Source organism: Procambarus clarkii, chromosome 19, assembly GCF_040958095.1.
Source record: "Procambarus clarkii isolate CNS0578487 chromosome 19, FALCON_Pclarkii_2.0, whole genome shotgun sequence".
NCBI classification, from domain to species: Eukaryota; Metazoa; Arthropoda; class Malacostraca; order Decapoda; family Cambaridae; genus Procambarus; species Procambarus clarkii.
The window spans coordinates 37739062-37752841 of record NC_091168.1 but is presented as its reverse complement, the minus strand read 5'-3'; the positions used below and the strand labels follow the sequence as shown (position 1 = coordinate 37752841).

Here is a 13780-nt window from a genome sequence, read left to right as displayed (position 1 = left end):
TAATTCACCACCTATTATGGTGGGAATTATTCTTAAATACATTAGTCTTTGGACTTTTCCATCATAAAAACATCTTATATAAATTAACTTAATTATCAATATTAAAGTAGAGTAAATGTGACCCTTCTATCACTTTCTGACATTTGGACAATGTAGGCCAGGCGTCAGGGGGGAAGGAGGGCAGCCATTGTTGTTGAGACTAGACCAGAGGCTCACAGGGAGCAAATTCGGCTCCTGTTAATTTTACTTGGACGTAGTGTTATGGAAACCAAAGGTGTACCATTTTCAACACGCTGTCAACAAATTCAAGTTAAGTGTTCTTTCCGAAACCCATTTATTTTCATTTATGGCCATTAATGTCATTATATAGGGTGAGCCGGTTAGAGCACGTGGGAGCCTCAAACTAAAGGTAATTAAGCCAGGTCTTCATGTTCCATGTACAGTTTTCTCTGAAATACTTGTCATATATAGAATCTGGCTTTACAGCTAGCGCCCTTTTGACAGATCAAGACGAGGAAGCATATGCTTTGTGCATCAGTTACTGGGTGATGGAAGCTACCTCAAAGAGGATAATTTGGTGTCTACACCCTAGTTATACCTGGTGGACTAACCTGCTGTACTATAAGATAAGGAACCTCTTCAATGTATGTAGTCTATTACTGTAGTTTGATTGGCTGCATATATATTTAATTTAATAAACCCCCCTAATGTGTAGAGGATCGATTTGTGAGATTATGACATTATTGCAGAAATACAGTCCACTTATCATTATACAAATTGCTATCGAAGTATATAAATTAACGTAAATATAAATTCATATAAATTAAATAAATATAAATCTCACAGGTCGGTTCCCACAGAAAGCCTTTGATACAGTACCACACAAAAGGCTAGTGAAAAAGCTGGAGATGTAGGCTGGAGGGTAAGGGAAGGTTCTCTGTTGTTTAAGGGAGTACTTAAGCAACAGGAGACAACGAGTCACTGTGAGGGGTGAGGTCTCAGACTGGCGTGACGTCACAAGTGGAGTCCCGCAGGGGTCAGTCCTGTTTCTGATATATGTAAATGATCTCCCACAGGGTATAAAATCGTTTCTCTCAATGTTTTCTGATGATGCAAAAATTATGAGGAGGATTGAAACAGAGGACGATAGTAGGAGGCTACAGGACGACCTAGACAGATTGAATGAATGGTCCAACAAATGACTGCTAAAGTTTAAACCGAGTAAATAAAAGCAATGAAACTAGGAGGAAACAGGAGGCCAGACACAGGATACAGAATAGGAGATGAAGTACTTAATGAAACGGAAAGAGAGAAAGATCAAGGAATTAATACCACACCAAACCTGTCTCCTGAAGCCCACATAAAAAGAATAACGTCTGCGGCATATGCGAGGCTGGCTAACATCAGAACAGCCTTCAGGGAACCTGTGTAAGGAATCATTCAGAACCTTGTACACCACATATGTAAGACCAATCCTTGAATATGCGGCCCCAGCATGGAGCCCGTACCTTGTCAAGCACAAGACGAAGCTGGAAAAAGTCCAAAGGTATGCTACTAGACTAGTCCCAGAACAAAGAGGCATGAGTTACGAGGAAAGGCTGTGGGAAATGCACCTTACGACACTGGAAGACAGAAGAGTGAGGGGGAGGCATGATCACTACCTATAAAATCTTCAGGAAAATTGACAGGGTAAACAAGGATAAACTATTCAACACTGGCGGGACGCGAACAACTGGACACAGGTGGAAACTGAGTACTCAAATGAGCTGCAGGGACGTTAGAAAGAACTTTTTCAGTGTCAGAGTAGTTAACAGGTGGAATGCATTAGGCAGTGATGTGGTGGAGGCTGACTCCATACACAGTTTCAAATGTTGATATGATAGAGCCCAGTAGGCTCAGGAACCTGTACACCAGTTGATTGAGAGTTGAGAGGCAGAACCAAAGAGCCAAAGCTCATCCCCCACAAGCACAAATAGGTGAGTGCAAATAGGTGAGAACACACACACACACACACATCAATCGATGGAAGCTTGGCTGAGGATATGATGACGTCACACGAAAGACTTACCACTGCGAGACTGTTACGGCCACCATGGGTCACAACCGGGTTCTTTGCTGGAGGAACCAAAGTACTAGTATCCGACCCCAAGTCGGTAGTGACTTTCTAGGAGTGAGCTTGGTAATGCAAGTAAAACACAAGGGGGGGAGTTGATAGGAATACGACACTTCATCAATTATCAATATATTCACATATCACTTTCCCATCACCTTAAATAGAATCATAAAGGAAGTATTACTACACAGATATATACACATGTGTCGCTCTCATAGGACTCTAAGCGCTCCTCGATGCTCATACAATGCAGCCTTGTCAACTTCCGTGTTTCCTCAACACACAGTACCGTCCTCAACCAGTACTGGGAAACACCAACGAGTCTACCCTAGCCATGGGCCAGCCTGTCTACAGTCTCACTAGATGCTCCTTGTGAACGCCCACAATCACTCTCCAGCCTGGTGCTGGCAGAGAACATCAGCCTCGCGCTGCTGGGCCTCTACACGAACAAATACAAGGGTAGTGAACCCCTGGCAGGAGCTTCTTGCATCTAGCTAGTTACACTCCTCCGTAGCACCTCACTGTCGGGCGTCTCTTCCTCTAGCCAGTCCCGGGATACTCCGAATTCTAGCTGTCACTGCCACTTCACAGGCAGACAGCAGATACTGCTCAGTTCCTCTTCGACGGCGGCTCACTGCTCACGAAAAGCAGAATGGAGTAGAGAGATAATAGGCTGCCCTGGGTAGACTGACTGTCCTCGTACCACCGCAACCCTACGTCGCCTCTGTGGATACAGACACGTCATCAGTAAACTGGCCGGTACTGGGAACACTAGGAAATACCACTTACGGACTCTGACAATGACATACACCTCCTATCACGATAGATGGCGCTGATTTTCAAGCGCCACCTCACCAGAGGTCAGCTACAGCGACTCTTCGGGCTGACCTGGCGCCAGATTCACGAAAGCACTCACGCAAACACTTACGAACCTGTACATCTTTTCTCAATCTTTGGCGGCTTTGTTTCCAATTATTAAACAGTCAATGAGCTCGGAAGCACCAGGAGGCTGTTTATAACAATAACAACAGTTGATTGGGAAGTTTTCATGTTTGTAAACTGTTTAATAAATGTAACCAAAGTCGTCAAAGATTGAGGAAAGATGTACACGTTCGTAAGTACTTGCGTAAGTGCTTCCGTGAATCTGGCCCCAGGGCAGGAATCTAGCGTCTCTTGCAGGTATCATACTGCCACCACCAGATGGCGTCGTCCATTTTGTGGGGGTTTAGGGAGCAGACTCACAGATGGCGTTGACGTCGCTGCTCCATGCTCCGACGATGGAGTCGGGGTCGTAACAGTGACTTACCACTGTGAGACTTTCCACTGTGTGACTTACCACTGTGAGACTAACCACTGTGTGACTTACCACTGTGAGACTTACCACTGTGAGACTTACCACTGTGAGACTTACCACTGTGAGACTTACCACTGTGAGACTTACCACTGTGTGATTTACCACTGTGAGACTTACCAGAGTGAGACTTACCACAGTGAGACTTACCACTGTGAGACTTACCACTGTGAGACTTACCACTGTGTGACTTACCACTGTGAGACTTACCACTGTGAGACTTACTACTGTGAGACTTACCACAGTGAGACTTACCACTGTGAGACTTACCACTGTGAGACTTACCACTGTGAGACTTACTACTGTGAGACTTACCACTGTAAGACTTACCACTGTGAGACTTACCACTGTGAGACTTACCACTGTGTGACTTACCACTGTGTGACTTACCACTGTGAGACTTACCACAGTGAGACTTACCACTGTGTGACTTACCACTGTGAGACTTACCACTGTGAGACTTACCACAGTGAGACTTACCACTGTGTGACTTACCGCTGTGAGACTTACCACTGTGTTACTTACCACTGTGTTACTTACCACTGTGAGACTTACCACTGTGAGACTTACCACTGTGTGACTTACCACTGTGTGACTTACTACTGTGTGACTTACCACTGTGAGACTTACCAATGTGAGACTTACCATTGTAAGACTTACCACTGTGTTACTTACCACTGTGAGACTTAACACTGTGTGACTTACCACTGTGAGACTTACTACTGCGTGACTTACCACTGTGAGACTTACTACTGTGCGACTTACCACTGTGAGACTTACTACTGTGTGACTTACCACTGTGAGACTTACTACTGTGTGACTTACCACTGTGAGACTTACTACTGTGCGACTTACCACTGTGAGACTTACTACTGTGTGACTTACCACTGTGAGACTTACTACTGTGTGACTTACCACTGTGAGACTTACTACTGTGTGACTTACCACTGTGAGACTTACTACTGTGTGACTTACCACTGTGAGACTTACCACTGTGTGACTTACCACTGTGAGACTTACTACTGTGTGACTTACCACTGTGAGACTTACCGCTGTGAGACTTACCACTGTGAGACTTACCACAGTGAGACTTACCACTGCGTGACTTACCACTGTGAGACTTACCACTGTGTGACTTACCACTGTGAGACTTACCGCTGTGAGACTTACCACTGTGTGACTTACCACTGTGAGACTTACCACTGTGAGACTTACAACTGTGAGACTTACCACTGTGAGACTTACCACAGTGCGACTTACCACTGTGAGACTTACCACTGTGAGACTTACCACAGTGCGACTTACCACTGTGAGACTTACCACTGTGAGACTTACCACTGTGTTACTTACCACTGTGAGACTTACCACTGTGTGACTTACCACTGTGAGACTTACCACTGTGAGACTTACCACTGTGAGACTTACTACTGTGAGACTTACCACTGTGAGACTTACAACTGTGAGACTTACTACTGTGCGACTTACCACTGTGAGACTTACCACTGTAAGACTTACCACTGTGAGACTTACCACTGTGAAACTTACCGCTGTGAGACTTACTACTGTGTGACTTACCACTGTGAGACTTACCAATGTGAGACTTACCACTGTGAGACTTACCACTGTGAGACTTACCGCTGTGAGACTTACTACTGTGTGACTTACCACTGTGAGACTTAGCACTGTGAGACTTACCGCTGTGAGACTTACCACTGTGAGACTTACCACTGTGTTACTTACCACTGTGAGACTTACCACTGTGTGACTTACCACTGTGAGACTTACCACTGTGTTACTTACCACTGTGAGACTTACCACTGTGTGACTTACCACTGTGAGACTTACCACTGTGAGACTTACCACTGTGAGACTTACCACTGTGAGACTTACCACTGTGAGACTTACCGCTGTGAGACTTACCAATGTGAGACTTACCACTGTGTTACTTACCACTGTGAGACTTACCACTGTGTGACTTACCACTGTGAGACTTACTACTGTGTGACTTACCACTGTGTGACTTACCAATGTGAGACTTACCACTGTGAGACTTACCAATGTGAGACTTACCACTGTGAGACTTACCGCTGTGAGACTTACCAATGTGAGACTTACCACTGTAAGACTTACCACTGTGAGACTTACCAATGTGAGACTTACCACTGTGAGACTTACCAATGTGAGACTTACCACTGTAAGACTTACCACTGTGAGACTTACCAATGTGAGACTTACCACTGTGAGACTTACCACTGTGAGACTTACCAATGTAAGACTTACCACTGTGAGACTTACCAATGTGAGACTTACCACTGTGAGACTTACCACTGTGAGACTTACCAATGTAAGACTTACCACTGTGAGACTTACCAATGTGAGACTTACCACTGTGAGACTTACCAATGTAAGACTTACCACTGTGAGACTTACCAATGTGAGACTTACCACTGTGAGACTTACCACTGTGAGACTTACCAATGTGAGACTTACCACTGTGAGACTTACCACTGTGAGACTTACCAATGTAAGACTTACCACTGTGAGACTTACCACTGTGTGACTTACCACTGTGAGACTTACCACAGTGAGACTTACCACAGTGACATTTACCACTGTGACACTTACCACTGTGTTACTTTCCACTGTGAGACTTACCACAGTGAGACTTACCACTGTGTTACTTACCACTGTGAGACTTACCACTGTAAGACTTACCACAGTGAGACTTACCACTGTAAGACTTACCACTGTGAGACTTACCACTGTAAGACTTACAACAGTGAGACTTTCCATTGTAAGACTTACCACAGTGAGACTTACCACAGTGAGACTTACCACAGTGAGACTTACCACTGTAAGACTTACCACTGTGAGACTTACCACTGTGAGACTAACCACTGTGAGACTTACCACTGTGACTTACCACTGTAAGATTTACCTCTGTAAGACTTACCACTGTGAGACTTACCACTGTGACACTTACCACTGTGACACTTACCACTGTGACACTTACCACTGTGAGACTTACCACAGTGAGACTTACCACAGTGAGACTTACCACAGTGAGAATTCTCTCCCTCTCTCTTTCTCTCTCTTTCTCTCTCATTTTACCTCTGTCTCTCTTTTACCTTGTTCGTATGTTCACCAGCCAGTATATAGGTATCAGTGAGATGGGCCTCTGATGTGGGATTGCATCCGGGGGGTAGGTCAGCAGTTGGACTTAGGAGGCATGAATGGTTTTGGATCCAAATATCCAATAAATGAAAACTGGTTCGATTTCGATCAAACTTTTTTTACGAGTTGTATATGAAAACGGTTTTATCTGATCCACGTCTCAGCATCGTAACATAAATAGGAAAGGAGAAAAAAAATATTGAATTGTGTCAAAAATTTTCCAAAATGGTCAAAAACGATTATCAAGCAAAAGTGTCAACTGAAATCTTGTCTATGACTCTCAGGTATTACAGTAGCATATATTAAAAACAAATTATAATTTGTTTTATTAAAAAAATGTAGTTTTTTTTTTTTATTATTTTATCTCTCTCTTTTGTTTATCGGACGATTTGTATGAAACATATACACGTGACGGCACGTAGGCCTATCTGTAAGGGTGCAAATTTTAGAGGAAATTGGTTGATGTCAACCTCAAGTCACAGATGGCAGCACCATTAGACTTTTTTTCTTATTTATTTTCAAGTAACATAAACGTTCAAATATCTCTTTCATTTGTTATTCAATTTACATGAAACTTACACCTTATATGTAAAGTTTATGTCCGTAAAATCCTGGGAAAGCGTTTTTCCTAAGTTCATTTTTGTAATTTATAAATAGCAATAAACATGATATATGTGCATAATTTTGGGAGGGAACTTTGACTATTTGTATTAGGAAAACTAAAGATGTTTTGGAAAATCCCCAACTTGAGATTCTTTATTATATGCTAATGTGTCAGAAAAGTGTCATAGAATAATTATACCTGAAAGGTGTGGTTGTAAATTTAAACTTGAAAATGTGTAAAATTCGTTGAAAAAAATAAATAAAAATCTTTCTTTCTATTAAGGCTACAGTACTGAAATTTGGAACAATTGCAGCCCTTTTTATATACAACTAGTCAAAAAATATTGGTTGATATTGAACAATTTTTAAAAAAACTTATTATGTGCCCCTTTAGCGGGCGCTTTCAAATACTGTTTTTTCAGCAACCTGTCCTCTTAAAAAGAACGTCGCTTTTGGCCGTTTGCCCGTATGACCGAATATGGACGTAATTTGAAAATGAAAAAAAAAAATTAAAATAAATTTGGGATTTTTTTTTAACAACAGTAAGTTAAGGGTCCTCTGATAGGTTAGGTGGGCAGGAAATTCTCATAAAGTTTCAAAACGTTATGAAAAACGTTAATGGAAAGTTCCTCTTCTAAGCTCTCCGAGGAGGGCCGGACGAGTCAAACAGAAAACGGAACAGAACGTCACTTGTGTGAGTCGATTTCATTTCAAATTACGTCCAAATTTGGCCATAGCGCGCATACGAGCCTAAAGTGACGTAATTTTTAAGAGGACGGGTTGCTCTCCGCCCCTGCAAGCTGATAATGAAACATGAGCCTCAACTACTCTCTCTCTTACAGTACGGCTTCGTCAACTACGCCATTGAGCAGCTGGTCGTTCGCAACTTCGGCGACGAGGTGTGGCAAGACATCAAGTGAGTGTGTTGACCTCCTCAATTATTCAGACTTTCATTTGATAAGTCTGTGAGAGAAGATGCACTGTACGTAGCTTTTTCGGCTTGGGGCGTCTCTCTCTCCTCGAGTAATTATTTAATTGTACCTAATTATTCTTGGAGTAATATCTTCCTTGTGATTACCTGGTATATGTCATAATTAAGTTGGTGATTAAGGGTCATGATTAATAGTAATTGCTAATTGGTTACAAGGCTGGTAACAGGTGGGGGTTAGCACTTGTTGAGCTGAAGATGTGTTGATACTCATTCTCTGCTAATGCTACACCCAGAATGCTAGACTTCACACCCCAGAAGTGACTCGAACCCATACTGCCAGGATCACAATGCAACTGGTATACAGGAGACCTTAACCATGGAATGACAATGATTGGGACGACCTGAAAGGTCTCAGGTGCCCTAAATAGGTCTCAGGTGCCCTAAATAGGTCTCAGGTGCCCTGAGAAGATCTGAAGTGCCCTATGAAGACTGTACGAGCCCTGGTAAGACCTGGGAAGCCCTAAAAAGATCTAAGCGTCCCTAAGAGGAGCTGTGGAACCCTGATGAACTTTGAAGCCCTGAGAAGCACTGGGGAACCCTGACCCTCGCTGGGGGTTCAGAAAGTGTTAGGGTTCCCCAGATAATTTCTTAAATGTACAGGAAAAAAGCTTCAACTTCCACGAGAAACCTTCACATAATTTGTCAAAAAAAAACGATATATTTCTTCTATCTGCAGTCGACCATTCAACAATGGTGCTATTATCAACAGAAAATGGCCCTAATCTAAAGGACAATGTTAGTGGATACGAAACGTCCCAATATGTAACTTTGTAACATATGAAGCCATTTCCAACACAACACATGAGAAATCTCTGCAGTTATCCTTGAATGGAATATACTTCTTTGTCTTGTATGCCGTCGTCCGCGACTGGATTTGTGGCTGTCGTTTTGGTCGTCGTTCGAGTCCTCGTCGTTTGGTGTGTCTTGAAGAAAGGGCGAGGAATCTCGTTACTGTGGACCCCATACTCATCCTGTGAGTGGTGTTACTGTGGACCCCATACTCATCCTGTGAGTGGTGATACTGTGGACCCTATACTCATCCTGTGAGTCGTGTTACTGTGGACCCGATACTCATCCTGTGAGTGGTGATACTGTGGACCCCATACTCATCCTGTGAATCGTGTTACTGTGGACCCCATACTCATCCTGTGAGTGGTGTTACTGTGGACCCCATACTCATCCTGTGAATCGTGTTACTGTGGACCCCATACTCATCCTGTGAGTGGTGATACTGTGGAGCCCATACTCATCCTGTGAGTGGTGATACTGTGGACCTCATACTCATCCTGTGAGCGGTGATACTGTGGACCCCATACTATGTGAGTGGTATGTGACCTCATAGACCCATGTGAGTATTGGTATGGACCCCATACCCGTGTGAGCGGTGATACTGTGGACCCCATACTCATCCTGTGAGCGGTGATACTGTGGACCCCATACTCATCCTGTGAGCGGTGATACTTTAACCCCATACTCATCACTCATCCTGTGAGTGGTGTTTCTGTGGACCCCATACTCATCCTGTGAGCGGTGATACTGTGGACCCCATACTCATCCTGTGAGTGGTGTTACTGTGGACCCCATACTCATCCTGTGAGTGGTGTTACTTTGGACCCCATACTCATCCTGTGAGTGGTGATACTGTGGACCTCATACTCATCCTGTGAGTGGTGTTACTTTGGACCCCATATTCATCCTGTGAGTGGTGTTTCTGTGGACCCCATACTCATCCTGTGAGCGGTATTACTGTGAACCCCATACTCATCCTGTGAGTGGTGATACTGTGGACCCCATACTCATACTGTGAGCGGTGATACTGTGGACCCCATACTCATCCTGTGAGTGGTGATACTGTGGACCCCATACTCATCCTGTGAGCGCTGATACTGTGGACCCCAAACTCATCCTGTGGGTGGTGATACTGTGGACCCCATACTCATCCTGTAAGTGGTGTTTCTGTGGACCCCATACTCGTCCTGTGAGTGTGATACTGTGGACCCCATACTCATCCTGTGAGTGGTGTTACTTTGGACCCTATACTCATTCTGTGAGTGGTGTTTCTGTGGACTCCATACTCATCCTGTGAGTGGTGATACTGTGGACCCCATACTCATCCTGTGAGTGGTGTTACTGTGGACCCCATACTCATCCTGTGAGTGGTGATACTGTGGACCCCATACTCATTCTGTGAGTGGTATTAGTGTGGACCCCATACTCATCCTGTGAGCGGTGTTAATGTGGACCCCATACTCATCCTGTGAGTGGTGTTACTGTGGACCCCATACTCATCCTGTGAGCAGTGTTACTGTGGACCCCATACTCATCCTGTGAGCAGTGTTAATGTGGACCCCATACTCATCCTGTGAGCGATAGTTTATTGTGCACCCAATACTCATCCTATGAGCGGTAATTTATTGTGCACCCCATACTCATCCTGTGAGCGGTAGTTTGTTGTGCACTCCATACTCATCCTGTGAGCGGTAGCGCAAAAAAGTTGAACAAGGAACAGGTCTTATTCAGACATCATAGGATATTAAGATATCACTGATTATAATCATTTAAGATAATTGTTGAAGAGTTGCTGTTTAAGCCTCTGGATTGGTTCCTCTTCCACCAATCAGGAACACTAAGCTTGCCCCAGGTCATGATTGGTCCATTTTGCACGGGTCACGGTACAAAGCTCTCATGATTGGTGAAATTTTCCACCAATCACGAATCAAAATGTAGTCTAATACTAAATTATCAGTGAAAATTATGAGGATCCAGTTAATCTATGTTGTCCTTGTAAATCATTTTCAAAGTGTACTTTGCCCTCTGGAATATTTTACAAAGTGTAAGTTTTCTTTACAATTAATTTAAAAGTATATTTTCCGTTACAAATTAATTTACTAAGTGTATTTTCCTCATCGCAACAATTTACAATTTTTTAATTCGATTTTATTTAAAAGTTTTTTTTTTTACTTCAAAGTAATTTACAACTTGAATGTTTACATTATGAGTCATTTTCAACTTTTTTTTTTTTTACCCTTCACAATTATTTCCAAGGTTTAACACGTTAATAATTGTTAAATTATTAAATTATTGTTTACACGTTAAATTCTTTTTTTTTTTTTTTGCATTTGAAAATGTTTGTCATGTTTTTCATTGTAAAAACATTTGCATGGTAAAAACATTTTCAAGCAATTGAAAATATTTACGGTGTTATTGCAAGTTGATAATTGTGAAGTGCAAGAATTTACAGCTTCACGTGTAAAACATTCAAGAGTTTACAGCTTCACATGTAAAACAGTAAAGAGTTTACAGCTTCACGTGTAAAACATTCAAGAGTTTACAGCTTCACGTGTAAAACAGTCAAGAGTTTACATCTTCACGTGTAAAACATTCAAGAGTTTACATCTTCACGTGTAAAACAGTCAAGAGTTTACAGCTTCACGTGTAAAACAGTAAAGAGTTTACAGCTTCACGTGTAAAACAGTAAAGAGTTTACAGCTTCACGTGTAAAACAGTCAAGAGTTTACAGCTTCACGTGTAAAACAGTCAAGAGTTTACAGCTTCACGTGTAAAACAGTCAAGAGTTTACAGCTTCACGTGAAAAACAGTGAAGAGTTTACAGCTTCACGTGTAAAACAGTCAAGAGTTGACAGCTTCACGTGTAAAACAGTCAAGAGTTTACAGCTTCCCGTGTAAAACAGTCAAGAGTTTACACCTTCACGTGTAAAACAGTCAAGAGTTTACAGCTTCACGTGTAAAATAGTCAAGAGTTGACAGCTTCACGTGTAAAACAGTCAAGAGTTTACAGCTTCCCGTGTAAAACAGTCAAGAGTTTACACCTTCACGTGTAAAACAGTCAAGAGTTTACAGCTTCACGTGTAAAACAGTCAAGAGTTTACAGCTTCACGTGTAAAACAGTCAAGAGTTTACAGCTTCACGTGTAAAACAGTCAAGAGTTTTCAGCTCCACGTGTAAAACAGTGAAGAGTTGACAGCTCCACGTGTAAAACAGTGAAGAGTTTGCAGCTTCACGTGTAAAAAGTGAAGAGTTTACAGCTTCCCGTGTAAAACAGTGAAGAGTTTACAGCTTCACGTGTAAAACAGTCAAGAGTTGACAGCTTCACGTGTAAAACAGTCAAGAGTTGACAGCTTCACGTGTAAAACAGTGAAGAGTTTACAGCTTCACATGTAAAACAGTGAAGAGTTTACAGCTTCACGTGTAAAACAATGAAGAGTTTACCTGTATACTCACACCTCTCTCTCTCTCCCTGGGACAGACGAGAGGCCGAGGTGTACATGGACGGTTCGTTCCTGGTCCGTCTCACGTACGAAGATGAGATCACGTACAACATCGTGGCAGCTGCTGAGAAAGTCCTCGGTAAGTCCGTCTGAGAGCTGAGGATGTCTTCGGTAAGTTCCTTTGAGAGCTGAGGATGTCTTTGGTAAGTAACTCTGAGAGCTGAGGATGTCTTCGGTAAGTCCCTCTGCGAGCTGAGAAAGTCCTCGGTAAGTCCCTCTGAGAGCTGAGAAAGTCCTCGGTAAGTCCCTCTGAGAGCTGAGGATGTCTTCGGTAAGTCCCTCTGAGAGGTGAAAAAGTCCTCGGTAAGTCCCTCTGAGAGCTGAGAAAGTCCTCAGTAAGTCCCTCTGAGAGGTGAGAAAGTCCTCGGTAAGTCCCTCTGAGAGGTGAGAAAGTCTTCGGTAAGTCCCTCTGAGAGCTGAGAAAGTCCTCGGTAAGTCCCTCTGAGAGCTGAGAAAGTCCTCGGTAAGTCACTCTGAGAGGTGAGAAAGTCCTCGGTAAGTCCCTCTGAGAGCTGAGAAAGTCCTCAGTAAGTCCCTCTGAGAGGTGAGAAAGTCCTCGGTAAGTCCCTCTGAGAGCTGAGAAAGTCCTCGGTAAGTCACTCTGAGAGCTGAGAAAGTCCTCGGTAAGTCACTCTGAGAGCTGAGAAAGTCCTCGGTAAGTCCCTCTGAGAGCTGAGAAAGTCCTCGGTAAGTCCCTCTGAGAGCTGAAAAAGTTCTCGGTAAGTCCCTCTGAGAGCTGAGAAAGTCCTCGGTAAGTCCCTCTGAGAGCTGAGAAAGTCCTCGGTAAGTCACTCTGAGAGCTGAGAAAGTCCTTGGTAAGTCGCTCTGAGAGCTGAGAAAGTCCTCGGTAAGTCCCTCTGAGAGCTGAGAAAGTCCTCGGTAAGTCCCTCTGAGAGCTGAGAAAGTCCTCGGTAAGTCACTCTGAGAGCTGAGAAAGTCCTCGGTAAGTCCCTCTGAGAGCTGAGAAAGTCCTCGGTAAGTCCCTCGGAGAGCTGAGAAAGTCTTCTGTACGTCACTCTGAGAGCTGAGAAAGTCCTCGGTAAGTCACTCTGAGATGATTCTCTCTGAGGCTGAGATCTTCCTTAAGGGTCTCAGCGAGATCAGGAATTTATTGCTTGAGTTAAATGCGCCAACTTGTCCTCAGGGAGGATATCCGCTCAAGGGAATGGATTGGTAACAACTACATAACTAGAGTTATTATCTACTTTCTATCCATGGTAAGGTTAGGTTAAGGTTATCTTAGGTTAAGGTTTGGTTAG

At 43.3% G+C, this 13780-nt stretch overlaps 1 protein-coding gene across 1 annotated transcript in view; it reads left to right on the top strand.

Moving 5' to 3' along the window:
• Gycbeta100B (guanylate cyclase soluble subunit beta-1-like) overlaps nt 1–13780 on the top strand; it is a gene marked incomplete in the record, with an annotated part of 213209 nt that overhangs the window by 38420 nt on the left and 161009 nt on the right. Inside the window, 2 exon segments of the mRNA XM_069327485.1 lie at nt 8084–8157; nt 12500–12600. Of these exon segments, the coding sequence (XP_069183586.1) occupies nt 8084–8157; nt 12500–12600 (175 nt within the window).